Below are 24,769 nucleotides of genomic sequence, written 5' to 3'. Positions count from 1 at the left end.
TGCGATCAAAACGATGCTAAAAACCCCGAAATGTCAATATTTAAGGAGTTAAATTTCGTAGAAACAAATTAAAACAGCCGTTGAGATATCTTCTAAAATTATAATTTGTTTTTATTTAATTCATTTTTTTATTAATTATTGCTAAACTATTTGATTTTTATGTTTTCAATAATATAATTAATAGTTAATTTCCTTCTTTTTTTTTGTTTCAGCTTAATATTAAATAATCAAATATTAATTTAAAAGTAAAACACTTACGTACACTAGAATGCTATGTACGAATGTGTGAATTTAGATTTAGGTTTGCAAATTGTATTTATGCTTCTGGTATTGTATGTATGTATGTTGTATGTAAGTAGTGGGTAGGGGCATGTATGTATGTATGTGGGGGGTGTGTATGTTTATCATTAAATGTATGTAGCTAGGTAGGCCTCTCAAACATTTAGCATTTTGGCAAATAATTATGGATGATAATGCTGGGGCCATTGTTGATGCGTATTGGGCTGCACTTTTGCATGATGGGAATGTGAATGAGATGACGGTGCTATTGGTGGATATGTGGAGGCAGCAGCAGCAGCGGCCGCGGCAGCAGCTGCGGCTGCAGCAGCATTGTGCATTAAATGTGACCCATCGGGATTTTGCGAAGGTGAGGCCAACATAAATGACGACCATTGCGGATAATAGGCCCCATAAAAGTCCGAGAGCGATGCGGGTGGGGCAGGATGTGAATGAGGTGGCGGTGCAAGCGAATGTGTGTGACTGGCGGAGGATGATAAATCGGTGTGTGATGAATTTGTTGTGGGATGATAGCGTGTTGTAGTTTGTTGTTGTTGTGGTTGTTGCTGCTGATGATGAGATCCATAGGTTGGGTAATCGGTAAATTGTGGTGGTGGTGCTGCTGCTGCCGTTTGATGGAAATCAGCTGCACCCCTAGAATTGTAAAGCTGTGAACTGCGAGGAGTTTGAGAATAAATGTTATAGGCTTGATGTTGGCTTGGATACTGTGATGTGGATGATGATGATGATGATGCTGCTGACGAGGATGATGACGATGTTGTAGCTTGAGAGGAATGCATTAATGTTGGGTTATTTTGTTGTGTTGTTGCATGGGGGTTTTGTAATTGGTTTTGTTGTTGATGTTGATGTTGGTGTTGTTCATTAAGCATTTGCGTGTGTGCCGACAGATGGGTGTTTTGCGAACGTTGCTGTTGTGTTGTTGTTGTCGTTTGTGACATTGGCTGTTGTGTTAAATGCTGCCTCTGCTGGAAGTTATTGCCAATTGTAGCCGAAGTCTCTTGATTGTCAGCATTTGTTTTGGAAATAGTTCTCTGTTTATTTTCCAAATCTACATTGGCCTTGCTGGCTGTTGAACTATTAAACAAATCTAATTGCTGAGTTGTTGTTGCTGTGGTTGACGATGATGAGGAAGATGATGCTTCATTTGGCATTTCAATGTTTGTTTGTTTCGTTGTCGCTGCTCCAGCTACCAAAGACGATGAGGCCGATGAATTTGTGCAACTATCTGCCGCATTTGAATCTGTAAGGAATAGGAGATTTTTGTATTTTATTAGATTTTAAGAGGAAAGCTATTGGACTTGCTCAGAAAAGTCATGTAAATCTACATTCTTTTTAGGGAAATCTGGGACTTTCCTAGAAAAAAATATCCAAATGTCTTGGGCGAAATGTTTAAATTTTCCTAAAAAAAAACGGTGCATTTCCCTTGAGAAATTTGGTTAATTTTTCCAAAGAAAATGTTAGGATATTACAAGAAGATCTGTAGACCTAAATCAGAAAATCTTCTTAGAAAAAAATTTTCAGAACTTCTTATGTCAGGTATGTTAAGACTTTCTTTCGAAGTTACTTGAGACATCCCAAGACGTTTCATTTTTATTGTATCTATACCTCCTTCTTTCCCCAAATAAATCTAAATTATTCAAGACCCTTCCACCCTACCTTTCGGTGATATATCAGCATCGGACTTTTCAGTCTTGGCATCTTTGTTGGATGATATTGTGTCCGATTCACCCGTTATATCGATGACATCACTTTTCTCCGTTGATGGTGTTGCTGGCTTGTTGAGGGTACGTATGGCAATAATTTTGCCACTATCCAATTGCATATAAATGCCCTTGGCGGATTTCAATACCATAACACGTTGGCCGGCCTTTATGATGATTTTTGATTTATTACTTGAATTTGTGGGTATAACAACATCTGTAAAAAAAATAATTAAATCATTTGTCAGGGCAATGTGCCTCATTCCCTTACCTAATGGCAATGACATTTCCTGGGCCGTCATGCCCTGCTTTTGCCAAACCTCAGCTGGTATCCATCGGGTGGAACGTAAACCGCTACTATTTTTCTGAACTGTTTGGGTTCGATTCTGTATGGGACGTACCTAGTTTGTGATTATTTCGGTATTTTTTAAAAATTATGTTTTGGGAGAATGTCAACTTACCGTTTGATAAGGCATCCGTCCCGTTGTCGTGTACATGGCTGTCTTCGATGAGGTTTTCTTTTGCATCTCATAGCTGCGATGAGCCTGGCGTTTTTCAGCCTGTGATAATTTATCATTTTGTCGATCAACCAATAGACTTTCATGGAAGAATGGTTCTTTCGTCAGATGGGCTTTATATTCCGTCAATATAATTTTCATAATTGTATCGGTATAGGATTCCAATGGTTTGGGGAAATCACTATTATTTGCTGTGCGATTTTCATCATCGTCATCGTAGTCATAGCATAGATTTGTTACATCCTTTATGGATAGATGGGCGTCGGGATTGCATTCGTCGACGACGCGATCGGACATGCCTTGTTTTTTGATTTGACGGTCATAGATTTTCTTTTCCAAACACTTGTCCATGACCAAACGATACACAAAACACGAACGTTTTTGGCCATATCTAAGGAGATAACCATTTTTTTAATATATAGAATGTTAAGATCCTTTTGCAATTTGCCTTACCTATAAATTCGATAAATTGCCTGTGTATCATGACATGGATTCCAACTTGCATCGAATATAATCACACGATTGGCTCCAACTAGATTAATACCCAAAGATCCAGCTTTAGTTGAGATAAGGAACAATTTAACATTTGTATTTGAATTAAATTCATTGACCAATTTTTCACGCTCCTGTGATGTGGTTGAACCATCCAAGCCTGTAAGAAAAGCAAATAAAAAATTAACATGTTTTGTTTTTAAATATATCAGACGGGGTGGGGTGGGGGCTTACGAAAGTAGTGTGTATTATATGTCCAGCATGAGTCCGAGCCAGGCATACGGGTGGCCTGCAGAAATTTCTCAATAACATTCAATGTCAAAAGACTTTGACTAAAAAGCAAAACCCGATCTCCAATCTGTATACTTTCGTTGAGTATACAAAAGAATATCTCCATTTTCGGCGAGTTCTTTATGAGCCCGGGCTCATATTTTTTGAGAAATTTGGTGGCCCAATCATAGGTGATTTTCTCGGGACCCTTTTTCTCAATTGTTGTGTCATTACTTTCCGTCGTGGCCAGGGAACTGCTGACATGACTGCCCGTCTCCGATTTGGTCTCAATGTCATTTTGTGTACTACACGATGTCTCTGTGGAGCCATCAATGCCCAATGACGATATGCCCGATGAGGTTGATGCCCCACCACTGTTGCCACCTGTTGCTCGATCCAGGGAAATATTCTTGTCCATGTCAATGTCCGTCTCAATTGTTTTTATTTCATTCGTATCTAAATCTACAATTTCCGATGATGAGTTGTGTCCAGAATCTTCGGTTATCATTGATTCGTTGGGGCCCATGCCGGTTTGTTTTAACATGCACCCAACATAGTTTGGTTTCAGGGGACTACCCATGGTGTGCATCATGGTGGGATAGGAGAAATAGTTTGTTTGCATATCCGGATTATAGCTATTCGAAGTGTTTAGATTAGGATTTTCGTATTGATTTAAATCGCTAAATATGGAGGGGCTAAAATTAAAACAAGCCATAATAAGTAGATCATCCAAATATAAATGTTTAAAAATTACCCTACCTTTGAAAATTATTTTGTTTTTCCATTGGTTTCTGTGGCTCATTTTGTCCCAGGAAAGGCTGGCTGTGGCCCATAATATTGGGGTTTTCCCCAAATTGTGTACCATTTTCAGCCATGCCCGACGTGGATGGTGATAGTTCCTGAAACGACGATTTGTGGTTGGGTGGTGGTGGTCCTGGCACCGGCGGTGGAAAACCATTTTTCGCCACACTGCTTGCTGTCGGCATGGCATCCACCTCATCCACACCCTCAATGTCCATATCCATACCAGTCTCCGCCGCCTTCATGGCATCATACAACACATCCGGATGATTCCATATTTTACAGCAAACGGCAAATGCCTTCAAGGGATTTGGAACATTCTTCGTCCTTACGATGTCATTCATAAACGTGTCGTACAATTGTTTTTGCAATTCCGACATGCGGGTGAGTATAACATATTCCTGTTTCTCGGGCAGCGATTGTTGCAGCACTCGATGTGAACGTCGCTGGACAAAGCCCACCAGCAGAGAATGCAAAACATGGGCACGATAACGCATCAACTTGATATCATCCGGTGTTGAATCCACACACAAGCCATTCTGTATTGGCCGCTCGAACATATTGCAAAACTCCGTGCGAGTACCCAAATAATTGGGACGCACAAAATCCACCATGCACCAATATTCGAGCAGATTATTTTGCAAGGGATAGCCGGTGAGAACAATGCGTCTTCGGGTGCGTATTTGTTTTAAGGCCTGCGAAATGCCGGCTTGGGCATTCTTAATGCGATGACCCTCATCGCAAATGATTAAATCGGGACCGGGTTTAACTAAAGCTTCATAGACTTGATCCATTAGGGGGCTGCGACACTCATTGTTATCCATGCTCATCATTTGTTGTTTCTTGCTGCGACGTTTGGTGGAGTTCAATTTAAGGGCCAGCAGGCGAAACAGCTCGTAGCCAATCAGCAGAACACCGCCTCTCTCCTTCCACTGCAATATGACGCGGGATCGTGCTGTCAATGTCTTTTGCTGGTCATTAAGTACGAACACATCAAACTCCCGTGGCCTTATGTATTCCGGATTATCCGAATACTTGGGTATCCACATATCAAACTCGGCATTCCAATTTTGTAGGGTGTTGATGGGCATAACACAGACCACATATTTGGCTGGTGTATACCTTAAGAATATATCACAGAAACAAACCACCTGGAGTGTTTTGCCCAAACCCATTGAGTGAGCCAGAATACAACCAAAGCCGCCAGAATCATTGAAACGTTTGGGCGATTCTATAATGTTGTCGAACAGGAAACGCACCCCACCGATTTGATGGGGCTTTATGGTTCTGGCAATTTGAGGAGCGATGAAAATATCCTCCTCATCATCGGGATGACCCACATTGATGACAACACGACCCAAATGATCGGGTACATTGAATTCATCTTTGACATGCATGCCACTGTTGTGCGGATCATCGTTGTCATCGTCTTCCTCCTCGACTTCATCGTCGGACAGGACAATACAATCGTCATCGTCGGAGCTATCATCAATGGTAACAACTTCGGCGGCCGGGGTGGCGGCATCCTTGTCTTCAAAGCCCTTGGAATCATTGCTTTCCACCATAGATTCCGCCGGACTCTTTTTGGCCTCATCTTCTTCGCCCAACACCTCAGTGTCTTCCTTAATAATTGGCGGCTGGGCCTGCAACTGCTTTATGGCCTTTCCCTTCTCATCGATTAGATCCGAGGGATCCTTGACACGATGCTCATTGACAAAACGATCGAAATGGGTTAATACTGCTTCACGTTGTTGATATTCTCGCAATAGCTTTTGCTGTTCCGCCATTCGGGCCAGACGTTCGGACTCCTCATGCTGGGCCTTTAGAGTGTTTGTATCCAATTGATTAGTATCCATTACCTCGCGAATATTTTTACGTAAAACTGATTTCTTTTTTTCTTCGGCCATTTGATTTAAATGCTGTTTCTTGGCCAGTAAACTGTTGTCATTTGGCTGGGTGGGATTCCTACGTTTAAGGGCCTCAGGCGAGTTGGAGTCTGTGCTGTCCATGTTGGAGCCGGTGGTGGGGGAGTTGTTAGTTTCATTTGTAGGATTACAGGATGATGTGGCTTCCGTGGAAGGCAGAGGAGGTTTGGTATCATTGCTTGTCTCTGGTGTTAGTTGATTTTGTTGTGATGTGGTTTGTTGCAGATGTTGTTGTTGCATTTCCAAATGTTGTTGGAGTTGTTGTTGTTGCTCTGCAATAAATTGTTGGTGGTGCTGCTGTAATTGTTGTTGTTGTTGCTGCTGCTGCTGTTGATTATGGAGTAAATTGGTGGTACTGTCATATTCCCCGGCAACTGGAGCAGGGATATCAACACCGGCCGCCAGCGGATGACCCAACATGCCATACATTCCATAATGCAATGCCGGATCTACAGCCGCTGCTGCTACTGCCGCTGTTGCACTCATATTTTCCATATAATTTAATACTTCTGGTTTGTTGTCCATATTTATAGCCTGCTGCTTCGTCGTCTTCTTCTGCTTCTTAATAACAAAAATTACCCATGCAATTCATCTCTTATTCCATTTGGGGCAATAATTTTCTATCTGTCACCACATATATGTATACCAAAAACAATGTATAGAAATATGTTGTCCTCCGAGAATCCATTATATACTTAAAATTTTAACATACATACTCGCGACACGGCATGGGGGAGCTCAATTTTGACGAGATTCTCTGCATTATAATATGGATTAAGAACTAACTGCCATCAGCATACTTTGCCATGGATTGTCGAACTCGTAAGGTAACTTGTCTTGAATTAGCAGTTTAGTTTTCCACCGAAAACACTTTAACCAGCAGAGAACGAAAACCCGTGAAGAGATACAGAACTTTTTCGCAGAGTTGAAAGCGATTTGTTCACACCTTTTTGATTAGAAAATTGATAAACAACTACGTTACTTTTTAGATTATTCTGTGGCGATTTCAATGGATTATGCACCGCTTCTGTGGTGGACAATGTCCTTTAGTTTTTTTGCAACATAGTTGTCAATTTATTTTACAACTTTTCAGTTTTCTGGTAGTTTTTTCCTTAAGTGATTTTCTTGCACAAAATTCTCTCTCTCTTCGTATTCTCGCTCAATATCAAAACACAGTAGGGATATGTAAATCGAGTTGCGATTAATCGATTGGTCGACTTTCAACGCTGTACATCAATAATCGTCATATGAATGGGATGAAAAACAACTACTTTCAACGATGATGTTTTATAGCATGTTTCCATTGGAAACGAACAACGTTGTTCGCTCTCAGAATTAGGTACACGAATTAACCCGTTCATACGGCACGATTCGTAATTCATAGTAAAATAATTCCTTTTTTCAAAAATTTTGTTTCTTGATTTTAATGGGAATTTATACTAAAATACATTAAATACTCACTAATATGAATAAAAGAAATGATTGTTTTTCTCCCAAATATGTATTATATCAATAATTTTATAATTTTCATTCACGTTTTCATTTTTTCCATTTTTAAATTCTACTGGAGAGACACTTGTCAAACATTTTTTCTGTCAATAGAAACATTTTGAAAATATTGCCTCTTTTGTTTGCAGTTTTCTGTGGAAATTTCATCTCGTGGACCAAATGCGTACTTCGAATGAGAGAGAAAACAAAATTTACTTTCGTTTGAATGTACATACGCCATTCAACATTGTAGTATTTTCAGTCTTCCCAAAAATTTTTAAATTTTCATTACATTTTTCTATTTTTAATTTTAAATGTCATAATTTATTTTTTCGATAAATGCTCTCATTTGTTAGGGATGGGACATATTTTTTCGTTGTTCTGAGAGTGATTTGAATTGAACAACGTACAAATATGAGTGTTCGCTCAGGAAATTTTGTGTGAAGAATTAGGTAGTTTTTTCATAGTTAAGGGTCAAGGGTCGATCACCTCAAGCAAGCGCTTCGTCGGGACCAAAATACCGCAGAGCAACATTCGGACAACGTGTGACGGTTTTATTGGCCGTTTAAAGCACTTAATTCGTGCCAAAGGTGACCATTTCGAACAAATCTAAACTTTTTCTAAAATTTGATGCTATTTCCGACATCTTTTGCTTTCATTCAATAAAATTCAAAAAATGTACGAATAATTTTGAAAATATTGTAAACATATGCTTGCATGGCATTACTTTCTTGATTTTAGCAATCTCGGGGACATTAAAAAATTAAATTAAAAATGTTTAAAATAATTAGATTTTTATGTGTTTCCAGCAGCGGTGTCGATGCGAGTACCTGTATTCTTCTACCATGGTATGGTCTCATCAGACTTAACATGGCAGAAGAATACAGGCAGATGCATCAACGCTTGGGAGCATTGATATGTCAAAAAATAATTAAATGCTTTTTCAAATATGAGTAGATTTTTAAATGTTTTCTTATACGACGTCATTCGGAGCTTATTATAATTCGAGTTTTTTTTTTAACAATTTTTACAAATTTAAATAATTTTTCATTCAACCTTTTCATTTCCAAAATTGGTTTGACAGTTCATTGTCCCAGCAGCTGTGTCGATGCATGGTAGAAGAATACAGGTAGTCGCATCGACACTGCTGCTGAGACAATGAACTGTCAAACCGATTTTGAAATTGAAAATCGTGAATGAAAAATTATTGAAATTTGTAAAAATTGTTGAAAAATACATATCACCGCAACCTCCGATTTGCGTCCTATAAGAAAAAATATAAAAATCTGCTTATTTTTGACATAGCACTTTAAAAAATTTGACATATCAATGTTCCCAAGCGTTGATGCATCTATCTATATTCTTGTACCCTTTGTCGATGCGTCTACATATATTATTCTACCATGAGACTTAATCTGGATAAAAAGTTGTATGTAAACGTAATTTAATCGTACTTTTAGAAAAAAAAAACTATTTATGGTATAAAATTTAGTCGCATTAGGCAAATTTTCATAAGCTAGAAAAACACACTCTTATTTTTTTCCGATTCATTGCAAGATCTTTTGTTTTATTTGTTTCGTATGAGTCATAAATTTAGATTTTACAGAGCTTCCTATTTCTTTTTTTTTTTTAAACTAAACTAACAACTAAACTAGTAACATAAATTTGGTGAAAGTATTTCGTGCTATAGTGTGTGTGAGAGTGTTTGTTGTTGTTGTTTGTATTTCCATAGTCATTCATGTCGACTGCATAACGCGTCGTGCCTCATTTTACAACAGACATTTCCTTCTCCAGCAATAACAGTAGCAATGACGATGTCTGGAACAGCGACAATAAAGTTTGACATGACTATGAGAACAACAATAATACGACGAGCACGAAGCATAACAGTCATGGAGATAACAAGAGACGTATGTGTCACACATTGTGCTGCAATGGAATGGAGAGAAGTACATAATGTTTAGTAATGAGAGAAATGGGTAGAATTTATACAAAGTTAAATACTAAGGACAAAATATGGAGTTTTTTTTTGGGACAAGAAAGATTACAGATTATGTATTTAGTATAGATTGCCGATTTAACTAGAATGCTCTATAATAAACTATTGGTCTGTTCCCGAACTGCAAGCATGTTAAATTTTTTTCTACGATAACCGATTATCCCTTTATGATATCGAAAAATATTACAAAAATAGTAGATTCTTCCAAGTTCTGGAAGAGGTCATTGCTCTGTTCCAGTACCTGCAAGAATCTTCTATGGATATCACAAAGGGAGAATCGGTTATTGTAGTAAAAACATGTATATTCTTGCAGGTTCTGGAAAAAATCATTGATCTGTTCCACAACTGCTAGAATATACAACTTTTTACAACGATAACCAATTTTCCCTTTATGATATCGGAAAATATTGCCAAAATAGTAGATTCTTGCAGGTTCTGGAATATACCATATGCCCCTATGCACAACTTGCAGCAAAATGAGAAAAAAATGGAGCTGGTTTTTTTCTGCGTTTCTGAGCAATTAAAAATGAACGTAGAAAATAGCATCCGACATAAATATTAGAAACAAAATAAGCTTGTTTCCAATTTTAATAGCTATTCCTCCATTTTTTTACCCTCCACCATAGTATGAAGGGTATATTAAGTTTGTCCTTCCGTTTGTAACACCTCGAAATATGCAGTTTAGACCCCACAAAGTACATATATTCTTAATCAGCATAAATTTTTATGTCGATTTAGCGATGTCCGACCGTTTTTCCGACTGCGGAAATCACTCTAGTTTCCGAACGAAATGAAGTAGATTGATAAAATCTTAGGCTAGGAATACAAAAAGCGCTTATTTGGCTGACTTAGGTTATCGGCTGGATTCTTCGGAAAAGAACATAGGAGCCTAGGGCCAAAATCGAACTAAGTCAACCTAAAACTCCATTGTTCATCTACGAAGAAGCCAGCCTATGACTTAAGCCAGCCAAATATGCGCTTTATGTGTTTCCACCCTTACTCAAATGTGTATTGTGTCTGCAGAACTTTTGGTATTGAAAATGGGTCATGCAGGTCCACGTTTTGGTATAGCCCCCATATAATGGTACCCCCCGATATTCGGTATTTTGAGGATTTTAGCGACATTATTAACCGGAATTGTTTCAAATTTGGTATTTGAAGTTCGTAATGGATACTACAGCCTAAGACAGAAAATTGTCTGTGCAGGTCTATGTCTTCACATAGCCCCCACATAACTGTACCTCCCGATATTCGGTATTTTGATAATTTTAGCGACATTATTTACCGGAATTGTTTCAAATTTGGTATTTGTAATTCGTAATGGATACTACAGCCTAAGACAGAAAATTGTCTGTGTAGGTCTATGTCTTCATATAGCCCCCACATAACTGTACATCCCGATATTCGGTATTTTAATGATTTTAGCGACATTATTTACCGGAATTGTTTCAAATTTGGTATTTGAAGTTCGCAATGGATACTACAGCCTATGGCAGAAAATTGTCTGCGCAGGTCCTCATCTTCGTATAGCCCCCATATAACCCATATACCTCCCGATATTCGGTACTTTGTTGATTTTAGCGACATTATTCACCGGAATTGTTTCAAAGTTGGTATTTGAAGTTCATAATGGATACTACAGCCTAAGACAGAAAATAGTCTGTACAGGTACAGGTCTTAATATAGCCCTCATATAACGGTACCTCCCGATATTCGATATTTGTTTCAAATTTGGTATTTGAAGTTCGTAATGGGTACTACAGCCTAAGACAGAAAATTTTCTGTGCAGGTCCAAGACTTCGTATAGCCCCCATATAACGGTACCTTTCGATATTCAGTATTTCGATGATTTGGCCGATTTTTTTTTAAGTTTCGCATTTGAATATTGTTACCTATGCAGGTCCATATCCTCGTATAGACTTTATTATAACATCTACATTCGATATTTTTAAGATTTTAACAGAATTTTTAACGGATTTTATTGTTTTTGAGATTTGGCAAATTAGTTCCAAGTGGTGGAGGGCAATCAAAATTCGGCCCGGCCGAACTTACAACATTTTTTAATAGTTATTATTGTTAAATTTACTACACAAATTGGTTACAATTAACTTTTTCATATCGTATGATTTTCACAGTTCATTTGAATCATCTTGAAAATAAGTCGAATTAAAAAAAAATCGAAAAATGTCCGCCCTGAATATATTATATTTTACTTTTACCGTTTTTTATGTTTTTATTTAGTTTTCATACCTTTTCTTTCTCCAAATCAATTGTTAGTTCCGATCGTATGACAAATTGCCTGCTTGCAAATTCAAACACTACTAATTTTCATACTTTCGAAAACTCCATAATAATAATTTTGTTGAGCTATAGCTCCTATATTGAGATTACCATGGCAACATTGTTTATTGACAAAACTCTGTGCAATGACCTATATATTACCAAAAAAGGAAAAGAAAAAAAATCGAAAAAAATTACAAGTAAACACGTAAACAAAATTTGAATACTCATTACGTGCTAATGAGGTCTGTAAAATAAACAAAACCCTATACATTTCGATGTTTACTAGGTCAGGATAATGAATTTGTCGTACATGAATTGTGCACGGAAATATTTAGCCATACATAAATTTGCTGAAACGTGGAAGAATTAATTATTTTTTTATTATTATTGTACCAATTAGTGCCAATTTTTATTAAAAAGAAGAAATGGCTAATTTTTTTATATAATTTAATGAAAATCGAAATTCTTTCAAGTCATTTAACATAATTCTGTTATTAACATCATATTCAAGCATAAAACACAATCAGCTGTTACGTTTGTAACATCCGTTCGATTATCACCCGTCTACTTCAATTATCGATAACAGAAAATCGTTGGGTATTGACAAGAAAGATAATTGATATCCCAAAGTTCCATCCCCAATTATCGGTACAATAATATTTGCTAAACTTGTTTTTCATTATCCTTATACACTTAAATCGAATATTTTTTGTGTGAATTTATAATTAAATAAGAATAACAAATAATTAGTTCAATTTTAAACCATTTTATCTGAAAATCTAATCTGTAAAAAAAAGAATAACAACAATTTACTACTAACTTCGACTGATTTGTGTAAACTTAGTTCATTTGTGTGTGTGTGTGTGTGTGTGTGCGTGTGAATATCCTTTGGAAATGTCCATATCCTTGTAGCAATTTTGTTCCGCAATGTTTTCATGAAAACATACAAGGTGATTCATTATTCTTGTAGCGAACATTTTTTTTTTTTGCAAAAAAAAAAAAACAACAACAAAAACATTACTTTTTCTCGTAAATAATTTTCAACCCTCTTGTTTTGATGCATGTACGTGAATACAGTCTTGATTTACATGGTTGTATTGGTAACTCAAATCAATTGGTTAAAATGTGTGTCCTGATTGATTTGTACAAAATTGGGTCAAAGCACACATGCATGCACGTAATCTGAACGTTAATCTGTTTAAAAAAACATGTGTAATTATGATTGGTGTCCTGTGTTGGTTGCCAAGGTCTCAAAATGAAGGCATTATCAGACGGAATGGGTCTTACATATGTGCTGTCACTTTTATTATCCATGTGTATTTCCGTGTGTAGGTCAAAATAGCTCATGGTAAAATAATATAGGTAGACGCATCGACTCAGCTGCTGGGACAATGAACTGTCAAACCAATTTTGGAATTGAAAATGTTGAATGAAAAATTATTTAAATTTGTAAAAATTGTTGAAAAAGGCGTATTATAATAACCTCCAAATGACGTGGTATAAGAAAACATATAAAAATCTACTTGTTTTTGTCAAAACATTTAACAAATTTTGACATAACAATGTTCACAAGCGTTGATGCATCTATCTGTATTCTTCTACCATGCAATAGCCATACAGTACGTTTACATATAAATGGGTTAACCCACTGGATTTGGATTAAAATTGTCATATCCATTACTTATACTTCAAATAAATCCTCTTGAAGTAGGTTAACCTTGCTAAAAGTTCTAACATAAACATGGCAATATGATTGATCATTTTTGATATCACACAATTGCATATATTTTTTCTATTATATTGTGATTAAATTGTATTTTATAAAAAATATTATTCTTTATAGATGAATTTTTTTTACCGCAAATGTAATTTTGAATATTTTTGCACAATAAAAGCAACACTTTTCATTAAATCATATTTTTTTCAAAAGAAGTAGGTCTCGCTGTGATCGAAAAAGTATATATGCACTGGAGATGTCAATTGAATAATTTAAAAAAATGCAAACATATAATTACATGACTTTCCCGTCTTAATTCTACCATGGTTGAATTTTTACAGCAAATTTATGCTCTGTTCTAGAACCTGCAAGAATCTGTAAGTTTTACAAATTTTTCTGATATCATAAAGGAAAAATTGGATGTCGTTTTACATTCTTACGTTCTGGAACAGACCATTCCTAGTCTATATTTTTATACAACAAACAAACAACACTTTTAATTAAAATCATGGTACAATAAGAAGGTAGAACAGCTTCGTAAAACTACAGAAATACAGCCCTGAGGCAACGACGGCTTTCTGTCATAAATATTCAAAATTATATGCAAAAAGTTGTTTTGTCAAATTAAATGTAAACATATGAAAAAAACATATATAAAAAAATGTAAACATATGATTACATGATTTTACCTTCTTAGTTCTACCATGTGATATCCCTAAAAGCCAATTTATGTAAACAAAATCTATAGCAAGGTAAAGCAACGTCATTTCAAATAAGCATTCCCATTTCTGAATTTCCTATAATTTAACTTGTCAAATTTCACTGCATAAAAAACAGGTTCCCATCTCTGATGTACAAATGAATAAAAATTGTGAACATATGCTTGTATGAATTTACCTCCTTAATTCTACCATGCCATGGTAGAAGAATATAGGTAGACGCGTCGACACAGCTGCTAGGACAATGAACTGTCAAACCAATTTTGGAATGTATGAAAAATTATTTAAATTTGTAAAAATTGTTGAAAATCGCGAATTATAATAGCCTCCGAATGACTTAGTATAAGAAAACATACTTATATTTGAAAAAACTACTACAACTACTTATATTTGAAAAAACATTTTTTTTTGACATATCAATGCTCCCAAACGTTGATGCATCTACCTGTATTCTTCTGCCATGTACCATGCTCTATATGATTATCTTTAAACCTAGTTTACGGCATTTAAACTTTTGTTTGGTCTTTTCAGATTATTAATTGTCAAGGTTCGGAAAATTTACATTGAAAAATCCCCTGAAGGATGTAAAAAAGTTAAGGAAGCAATGAAAATGACAAAATATTCCCCTTTTATGTGATACACAAAGAGAGAGAGAGAGAGCGAGAGAGTGATAATAGCGTAACATATCTCTTTGATTTGGAAATTATTTCAACAAATTAAAGGAAAGAAATTAACTGATAATGCAATAACAAATTAGAAATAACAACAATCCAACTGAAACATATGGCGAAGAGTTGCAAATTGGTTTTATGAAATATAATGGTAAGTAAAAGTTTATTTCTTCGAAATGTACCTTTATTTTTTGAGTAATTGTAAAACTAGGGATGCCATCTGACCATTTCGATTTATTTACACTGTTAGTATGGTAGAAGAATATAGGTAGACACATCGACACAGCTGATGGGACAATGAACTGTCAAACAAATTTTGGAATTGAAAATCTTGAATGAAAAACTATTTAAATTTGTAAAAATTGTTGAAAACGCGTATTTTTATAACCTCCGAATGATGTCGTATAAGAAAACATATAAAAATCTACTTATTTTTGAAAAGACATTTAAAAATGTTTGACATATCAATGTTCCCAAGCGTTGATGCATCTACCTGTATTCTTCTACCATCGTAAGTATACAAATCATAGCAGAAGAATATAAATAGATGCATCAACGCTTGGGAGCATTGGTATGTCAAAAAAATTTAAATATTTTTTCAAATATAAGTAGATTTTTATATACTTTCTTATACTACGTCATTCGGAGGCTATTATAATTCGCATTTTTCAACAATTTTTACAAATTTAAATAATTTTTAATTCAACTTTTTTAATTCCAAAATTGGTTTGACAGTTCATTGTCCAAGCAGCTGTGTCGACGCGTCTGCCTATATTCTTCTACCATGATACAAATTGAAAATACGCTCACTCTCATTATTCTCTTGCCTCTCTTTCTTGTTTTCGTTTTTTTTTTTGCAGATGCATAAAAAATACTTCTCCATCAAAGTGACATCGATTATTTTGCTCTTTTGTAATGTGATTTGGACAATACGTTTATGTTTTGTCAGTCAACATCTGTCAAATCTACAGACATTGACAAATCGTAATGCTACGCTATTAAATGGCAATCGTCGTATGACATTAAATGCTGCTGCTGCCGGTGTAAATAGTCCCTATGGTGATAGTAAACAAACTCTGGCCGCAGCACAGCACCTGACATCATCACAACTCTTGGCGGAACAAGTAAAATCTCTAAATAGCTTAGAGTCGTTTTCATTGGCTTTTCAAAATCTATCTCTTAATCTAGGCCGTTGGGATAATCAACGTTTATACAAGCTATTTGATTTTGCCCTGGTCGGTGATAACTATGAAGAATCATCGGCGGATAGTTTAATATGCCTGGCCACCCAGACATCGGTGGAACGTCTGCACTCACTGGCCGAGGTGGCGAAACAATTTCAAGGACCCATATCCATTGCTGTCTTTGTGGCCGGCAATGATGAATTCACCATCCTCCAATATTATGTGACCTATTTGCGGCTCTGCTTCGATTTCATACGCTCCAATGTGACATTCCATTTGGCATATCCCCGTGAACGGAGACCCCAACACGAGACGGCCGATGCCTATAAGCTGCTGCAAATGTTCGATTGCCGCTATCCGCTGAAGACATTTCTGAAAATATCCCAGCTGCGTACGAGCGAAACGAAACGTTGGCGTCTTCGCAATCTCTATCCCCAGAATCATTTGCGTAACTTTGCCCGCAAAGGCTGTCAAACGAAATATGTATTCCTCACCGATGTCGACATCATACCGAGTGCAAACATTGTACCGCTGCTGAATGAGTTTCTTGCCACAGCGTCGGCCAGGTGTTCGTCGGGGCTGTGTGCTTACGTCATACCAACACTCGAGATCGATGAGCGTGTGCGTTTTCCCTCGCACAAAAGCGAATTGCTACGTCTAATCAAAAGAGGTTTGGCACGGCCGTTCCATGAAAAAGTTTTCATCTACAATCAGTTTGCTACGAATTTCTCGAGGTGCGAAAAATGTGATAGCATTTAAGAATGTTTGGTGTGTGTGGTAGTGGTCGATGTGAATATGAATCAGCTTTAGACAATGTCAGTCGTTCCCTATTTGCGATCCGTTGTGTGATTATGATTTTCAGCAATTTTTCTTTTGTTCGAGATTCTTTTCCTTTGCTCATTTCGTGTGATTTTTCTCATCGACCATTTGAGTGTGTGGGTGTGTTTCTGTGTGTGTGCGATTGGGTTCGTGTGGACCGTGTCTGCATATTTGTTTATTTATTTATTATTTTTACAGTTGGCTGGCCAATACCCAGACTGATGACCGTATCTCGATTAGTCATCAAGTGACAAATTATGAATTCTTCTATGAACCCTTCTATGTTGCTTTGGATAATGCGCCCCCGCATGATGAGCGTTTTGTTGGCTATGGATTTACGAGAAATTCGCAGGTTTGTAATTTATCTTTGTTTTTTTTTTTTGAGGTGTATGGGAAGTTTATTTTTTTTTTAAAGTACAAGAACACCCAAAAGAAGGCAGTACAGGGGCACCCAAGAAGACAGTACAAGAGCACCCAAGCATGTTTACATTATAGTTTTTTTTTTTATCGGGTTAACTTTTTGTATGAGGTTTTATTTGAAATGTAAACGTACCATAAGTTTGCCCAAAGGCTCAAAAATTGTATTTTCAACAAGAATTTTAATATTTTTTTAAAATGTTAAATACCATAGATTGATTAAGGGTAAGAATAAACGCTATATGACTGGCTTAAAGGTGGGAATACATAAAGCGCTTATCTGGCTAGCTTAAGTCATCGGCTGGCTTCTACGGAAATGAACAAAGGAGCCTAGGGAGCCTAGCCTCAAAATCGAACTAAGTCAACCTAAAACTCCTTTGTTCATCTACGAAGAAGCCAGCCAAATATGGGCTTTTTGTATTTCCACCCTAAATCATCGGCTGGCTTCTTCGTAGGGAAACCATGGTAGAAGAATACGGGTAGATGCATCAATGCTTGGGAAAATTGATGTCAAAAAAAAATTTAAATGTCTTTTCAAATATAAGTAGATTTTTATATGTATTCTTATACGACGTCATTCGGAGGTTGTTACAATTCGTGTATTTTAAGAATTTTTGCAAATTAAAACAATTTTTCATTCAATATTTTCAATTCCAAAATTGGGTTGACAGTTCATTGTACCAGCAGCTGTGTCGATGCGTCTACCTATGTTCTTCTACCATGGTAAGGAAACAAAGGGGTTTTAGGTTGACTTAGTTCGATTTTAGTCCTACGCTCCTTTTTTCTTTTCCGATTAAGCCAGCCAAATAAGCGTTTTATATATTCTCACCCTAAGGCTGGGGTCTTCCCCAATTGACTTAACTTCATAATACTCTCTATTACAGAGAGCTATGTTTTTCAAAGAACGAAATTGACAGCTTTGCTATATTTACTGATCGCTACCTATACCATGATTTCATGCTGGCGATATAACAATTTTTTTTGATAAAATGCGCTATTTACACCAAATTATGCATTTCAACATTTTTTACAACAATTATTTCGATAATTTCATCCATTTTACTCTCTGCATAATATCAGGGATCTATAGATACAATATCGTCCAACTGATTGATTTATGTGATGTTCTCACTACTCTTTTAAACTTTAACTGTTGCGGTGACATTTTGGGACGTAAATTTACAAAAAAAAAAAAATAAATAAATAAAATTATTAAATATTTGTTTTATAAGTATAAGCTTGAATATTTTTACTCAAAATTATGCATTTCAACATTTTTTACAACAATTATTTCGATAATTCATCCATTTTACTCTCTGCATAATAACAGGGATCTATAGATACAATATCGTCCAACTGATTGATTTATGTGATGTTCTCACTACTCTTTTAAACTTTAACTGTTGAGGTGACATTTTGGGACGTAATTTTACAAAAAAAAAAGAAATAAATGAATAAAAAAAATTAATAACTTTTTGTTTTATAAGTATAAGCTTGTATATTTTTACACAAAATTGTGAATTTCAATCCGTATATACAACAATTATTTCGATAATGTCAATCACTTTTCTCTCTGCATAATAACTGGGACCTATAGATACAATATTGTCCAACTGATTCGTTTATGTGATGTTCTCACTACTCTTTTAACCTTTAACAGTCGAGTTGACATTTTGGGAAGTTTTTTATGACGTAGTGGTATTTTTTTAATATATAAGAATATTTTTATTTTTTTACGAATATTTTTAATAGCAAACAATTTTTTTTGACATTTCAATGCTCCCAAACGTTGGTGCATCTACCTGTATTCTTCCACCATGAGTTCTGTTGATTTATGAATATACATTTTGATAATGAGATGTCAACCGCATAATGTAAAAAAAAAAAAAAAAACTTTTAAAACAGGCTTGCATGAGGTTACCTTCTTAATTCTACCAATGATACTTTTTTTTTTGCATTACAGGTTTATGAAATGTATATAGCTGGCTATTCGTTTCATGTCCTTACACCGGTCTTCACCTGTCACTGGGGTTTGCAGAAAAAGAATGCCCGTCCATCGTGGCGTGAACAACAGAACACCATCAACAGTAAACGTTTTGAGATTTTCAAAAAAGAAATTTTCGCACGCTACAAACATCCACCCATTAAGCAATTGTTTAAAACAAGAACATAAGTTCGGAAGCGTGACGATGCTGTATCGATTCTTTTCGTTTGTCAACAACACAGCTCAGGAAGGACAAGGATGTCATTTTCTATAATTTCTTAAAAAGGCAACAATGAATTCAAAACGCCCACATGCCCCATGGCCGGTGACAACAACCAGAACAACAAAACAGAAACATTCCTATAAATAAATTGTGTACCTTTATTTTGATATGTAAATAGACTCAAAAACAAATTGTATTCAAATTTAAAAATGATAATAAGAACAAAAAAACACACAAGAACAACTGAAAATATTATATAATTTTAAATGCTGCTGCGAAAATGAATAAATGTACAATTTTGTAAATTATAAATTTTTTAAGGGTGTTTGCTTTTGTTGGGGGTGGTAATTGAAATAATTGAATTGATTTTCATAAATTTTTAATGAAATAAACATAGGTTCTATTCTATGGAATAGATCTTTAGCAAGTCTGCAAGACTCTACTAGTTAGGGTTCTATCAGACGAAATGTTTTTTACATATGTAGTGTCAAATTTTCCATACGTAGAAGTTGTACACATCGTGTGATACATGAAGGACGTTTCAGTTGTGAAATACATGAGTAAAGTACATACCATGGTAGAAGAATACAGGTAGATGCATCAACGCATGGGAACATTGAAATGTCAAAAATTGTTTATGGCAACCCCCTTCTGAAGTACTCGATCTTAAAGGTGAGAACACATAAAAAGCTTTATTGACAGGCTTAAGTCATCGGCTGGCTTCTTCGTAAAAAAACAAAGGAGTTTTAAGTAGACTTAGTTCGATTTTGGCCCTATGCTCCTTTGTTCTTCTCCGAAGAAGCCAGCCGAGGACATAAGCCAGTCAAAAAAGAGTTTTATATATTCTCACCTTTAGGAAGACGAATTTTTTTTATCTTGCCTTATACTATTGAAGATCCAATGGTTAAATCTAGTGTGTTTAGATACACCTTTAGGAGGATATAAATGCCGCTCAGCTGATGTTTGTTTACATTCACAAACACAATCAATCAGTCGTCGGAAGATCTATTTTTTATGACAAATCTAATTGAATAAATTCTGATTAAGCAATAAATCCTGATAACTTATATTGCCTTGAATTCGCCGTTACTTTTTTAACTTCAAAAATTGGTACTTAGTTTCTTTTTTAAATAATAGTCAAAAATGATAGTGTGTACCACACCTTATCAAAGTTTTAGAACAATGCATGGTAGAAGAATAGAGGTAGATGTATAAAAGCCTGGCAACATTGATATTTAATTTTAAACTTTTTTTATTAAAAATAGGAACAATTTTTATCTTTGCATTTTTTCAACAATTTTAACGAATTTTAACAATTTTTCATTCAAAATTTTCTATTTCAAAATTGGTTTGACAGTTCATTGTCCCAGCATCTATGTTGATGCACCTACCTGTATTCTTCTACCATGTTACACACGTACTTTTTCGACCACAGTGAGCCCTATTTTTATGGTTACCCTAAAATTTGTAGCATTTGTTGAAAATTATTATTGGAAGTCGTCTGTTAACACAAAAATTCTGCAAAAGAGAGTGATTTTGAAAGTTATTTTACTGAGAGTTTGCAAATTCTTGCTGGACTAATTCGTCTTCTTCTTCCAGTGATTTATATTAGGGCAAGCAAGGTGAATCGAAATTTTTATATTTTTTGGCCCTTTTTTATTTTTGTGTGCTTTATTTCTTTTTATGGCAAAAAAGTCATACGTAAAATGGCAATTTTGACATACACAGGGAAATACATATGGATGATAAAAGTTACAGCACATATGTAAATCCCATTCTGTCTGATAATGCTTTTAGGAATCTTTCGATGCCATAAAAGAAAAATCGTTTATCGTAGTAAAAGTTTTACATTCGTACTATTTCTGGAACAGAGCGTGGTAGAAGGACAATGATAGATACATCAACGCTTGGAAACAATGATATATCAATAATTTTAAAGTGTTTTTTTATTCAAAAATAAATATATTTTTTTAAGTTTTCTTATGCAACGCCAATCGGAGATTATTGTTATGATACGATTTTTTCAACAATTTTAACGAATTTCAACCATCTTTCATCAAAATTTTTCAATTTCAAAATTGATTTGACAGTTCATTGTCCCAGCAGCTGTGTCGATGCGACTACCTATATTCTTCTACCATGGAACTGCAATAATAAATACAAAGCGGTAAGTACATAAACAACTTGAAGTCTTCGCATGGCATATTTTGTGACATATCATAAAGGGATGCCAAAGCCGCATTCGAATTTGACCGTCGTTTTCCTTTATAATTTGACATAAATATGCCAAGCCATGATGCCAAGCTGTTTATGTATCTTCAACTCAACCCTGTCAACAATAACGTTGTCTTCGTTTAACGTATAAGCAACGTACATATATTGAAAAGTGCTTGTAAATCATACGCCACAACGTCATGAACAAGCAAGTCGTAAATCCAGTGGATTTCATTTGACGTATACACAATGGAATTGACAGTTGAAATCCATTGGATTTGGTATATGTAAACATGTTTCTATAGCTGTAAATATTAAAGAAAAAAAAAACAACACCTCTTGTGTCACACATTCTACCAGTCATATTTGATTTCACATAATTTGATGTGCGGCCATTGGCATTCAGAAAAACAATTTTGGAACAGAGAGATAAGAGAGAGAGAGAGAGAGATAACCAAGCTTTAATTTATGATCAATCCTGCAGTAAAACGTACGCATGTATGTTATGTAATTGAAAATATTAGAAATCAAAGCAATTATTATTTTTCAAAATTATTCATTTAACAACATCTGATTGTTAAAATTAATATTTATAAATCCACAGAAATAATAGATGGAAACCTGTTTTTTTATTTAGTGAAATTTGAAAAGTTAAATTACAGAAAATGCTAAGATGAATTCGAAATGACTTTAACTTCTTAATTTTATCATGACACAAAATTGTTTAAGTAATGTTCTTTACGATGCCACTTCAAGAGATTTAGGTTAAGCTGTGTTTAGTAGGTTTTAGAGAGTAGTTAAAGGCTAATGGCCACAAATCACACTAGACGTCTTTTGGGAAGATATTGTATTCCTTAGAGCATAAAAGGTACGATATTTTTAATTCTAAGTAAATTACAGAAAATGCAGAGATGGATTTGAAATGACTTCAACTTCTTAATTTTACCATGACACAACATTTGTAAAATAATGTTCTTTACGATGTCATTTCAAGAGGTTCCAGCTAAGCTGTGTTCAGTATGTTTTAGAGAGTAGTTAAAGGCTAATGACCACAAATCACACTAGACGACATTTGGGTAGATATTGTATTCCTTAGAGCATAAAAGGGACGATATTTTCAATTCTAGGTAAATTACAGAAAATGCGGAGATGGATTTGAAATGACGTTAGCTTCGTAATTTTACTATGACACAACATTTTTAAAATAATGTTCTAATTTACCTAGAATTGAAAAAATCGTCCCTTCTATGATTTTTTCAATTCTAGGTAAATTACAGAAAATCTAGAGATGGATTTGAAATGACTTTAACTTCTTAATTTTGCCATGACACAAAATTTGTAAAATAATGTTCTTTACGATGCCATTTCAAGAGGTATAAGCTTAGCTGTGTTCAGTAGGTTTTAGAGAGTAGTTAAAGGCTAATGGCCACAAATCACACTAGACGAGATTTGGGTAGATAATGTATTTCTTAGAGCATAAAAGGGACGATATTTTCAATTCTAGGTAAATTACAGAAAATGCTGAGATGGATTTGAAATTACTTTAACTTCTTAATTTTACCATGACTCAAAATTTGTAAAATAATGTTCTTTACGATGCCATTTCAAGAGTTTCAAGCTTAGCTGTGTTCAGTAGGTTTTAGAGAGCAGTTAAAGGCTAATGGCCACAGATGACATTTGGGTAGATATTGTATTCCTTAGAGCATAAAAGGGACGATACTTGTTTCTGTAGAGGAAATGAAGATGTGTTTGGCATTTTTTTCTGATTAAAGGATAAAGGCCACACCTCAAATTATTATTTTTACAAAAAAGAAAATCTGGGGGCTATGTTCACATTAAAATTGTTTTAATAAAAGTAATCGTTTATATCCCACTCATGGTAGAAAAATTCAGCTACTGGGATATTGAAATGTCAAACTAAATTTGAAATTGAAATTTTTTGAATGAAAAATTATTCAAATTAAACAGTTTTGGCTTGTTTATTGGGGATACCATAGTATTTTGTTGTTGCAAAATGGTCAGGCTTAATCCCTTTATTGTTGTTTTTATAAAAACAACGTTTGTTTATTTGTGGAGAACGATGGTAATGTTTACCAGGGGTAAGGCAGGAGGATTAGTGACTCTTTCCGAAACATGGGTATTCCCTGCCTTACCCCTTGGAAAACATTACCATCGTTCTCCACTAATAAACAAACGTTGTTTTTATAAAAACAACAATAAAGGGACCATTTTGCAACAACAAAAATTATTCAAATGTGTAAAAAATTGTTGAAAAATGCAAATCATAACAACCTCCGATTGGTGTAGTATAAAAAAATTATAAAGTTCTACTTATTTTTGAAAAATATTTTAAAAAAATTGACAATTTTGAATGAAAAATTATTCAAATTTGTAAAAATTTTTGAAAAATGTATAGCATAACAGCCTCCGATTGGTGCCATATAAGAAAATTTATAAAACTCTATTTATTTTTGAAATTTTTTTGACGTATCAATGTTCCCAGCGTTGATGCATCAAACAAATAATCGACGTGCTTTCATAACACGTGTTTTGCAGGTTTATGGAGGATTGTTAATGAGAATGAAGGAAAAAAAGAAGCGGTTGTTGACACTCTTGGAGTGGAAATACATAAAGCGCATATTTGGCTGGCTTAAGTCATCCACTGTTTTCTTTTCGTAGATAAACAAAGGAGTTTTAGGTTGACTTAGATCGATTTTGGCCTTAGGCTCATTTGTTCATTTTCCAAGAAGCCAGCCGAAGACTTAAGCCAGTCAGATAAGCGCTATATGTGTTCCCACCTTTAGGAAACTCAATGTATATCAAACTTATGAGAAATATAAGAAATATCTAATAAAATATTCAACAGCTTAGGTTTAGTTTTTTTCGTAGCAAATATTTTTTCATTTGAACATTATTTGGCCATTTGATACTGTGTATGTTTGTGTGTGTGTGTGAGAATTTCTTTTTTTATTTATTGTTAATGCCTGAGTCATTATGTGAGGCTGCTGTTCTTCTACTCTTAATATTATTGGCATTGATATCATTTCA

General features: G+C 35.0%; 2 protein-coding genes and 1 long non-coding RNA gene across 4 annotated transcripts; 1 reads left to right on the top strand and 2 right to left on the bottom strand.

The window, feature by feature from the left end:
* Window positions 1-86: 86 nt before the first annotated feature.
* Window positions 87-7,150, bottom strand: LOC101900548 (helicase ARIP4). Of its 2 annotated transcripts, none has more exons than XM_005181898.4 (7): window positions 4,037-7,150; window positions 3,242-3,972; window positions 2,969-3,167; window positions 2,459-2,906; window positions 2,269-2,398; window positions 1,954-2,214; window positions 87-1,537 (listed from the first exon to the last, which is right to left on the bottom strand). In XM_005181898.4, the coding sequence occupies exons 1-7, from the start codon at window positions 6,526-6,528 to the stop codon at window positions 462-464; spliced, it is 5,337 nt and encodes a 1,778-aa protein (XP_005181955.2). In that variant the 5' UTR covers window positions 6,529-7,150; the 3' UTR covers window positions 87-461. The 2 variants fall into 2 exon arrangements, with proteins under 2 accessions (XP_005181955.2, XP_011291834.2); XM_011293532.3 differs by having other exon boundaries at window positions 2,269-2,383.
* A 1,981-nt stretch (window positions 7,151-9,131) lies between these two features.
* Window positions 9,132-11,910, bottom strand: LOC109612262 (uncharacterized). Its single transcript, XR_002194427.2, has 2 exons — window positions 11,741-11,910; window positions 9,132-9,420 (listed from the first exon to the last, which is right to left on the bottom strand). It is a non-coding gene; the product is annotated as an uncharacterized LOC109612262 (long non-coding RNA).
* A 508-nt stretch (window positions 11,911-12,418) lies between these two features.
* Window positions 12,419-19,639, top strand: LOC101899356 (beta-1,4-glucuronyltransferase 1). Its single transcript, XM_059126249.1, has 5 exons — window positions 12,419-12,723; window positions 14,741-15,031; window positions 15,741-16,798; window positions 17,082-17,235; window positions 19,264-19,639. Exons 2-5 carry the CDS (start codon window positions 15,029-15,031, stop codon window positions 19,471-19,473), a joined length of 1,425 nt encoding a protein of 474 aa, XP_058982232.1. The 5' UTR covers window positions 12,419-12,723; window positions 14,741-15,028; the 3' UTR covers window positions 19,474-19,639.
* The last annotated feature ends 5,130 nt before the right edge of the window (window positions 19,640-24,769 follow it).

Source organism: Musca domestica, unplaced genomic scaffold (assembly GCF_030504385.1).
Source record: "Musca domestica strain aabys unplaced genomic scaffold, Musca_domestica.polishedcontigs.V.1.1 37, whole genome shotgun sequence".
Classification (NCBI taxonomy): Eukaryota; Metazoa; Arthropoda; class Insecta; order Diptera; family Muscidae; genus Musca; species Musca domestica.
Note: the sequence above shows the minus strand (reverse complement) of the source record. Positions and strands in the feature narration are given on the sequence as shown.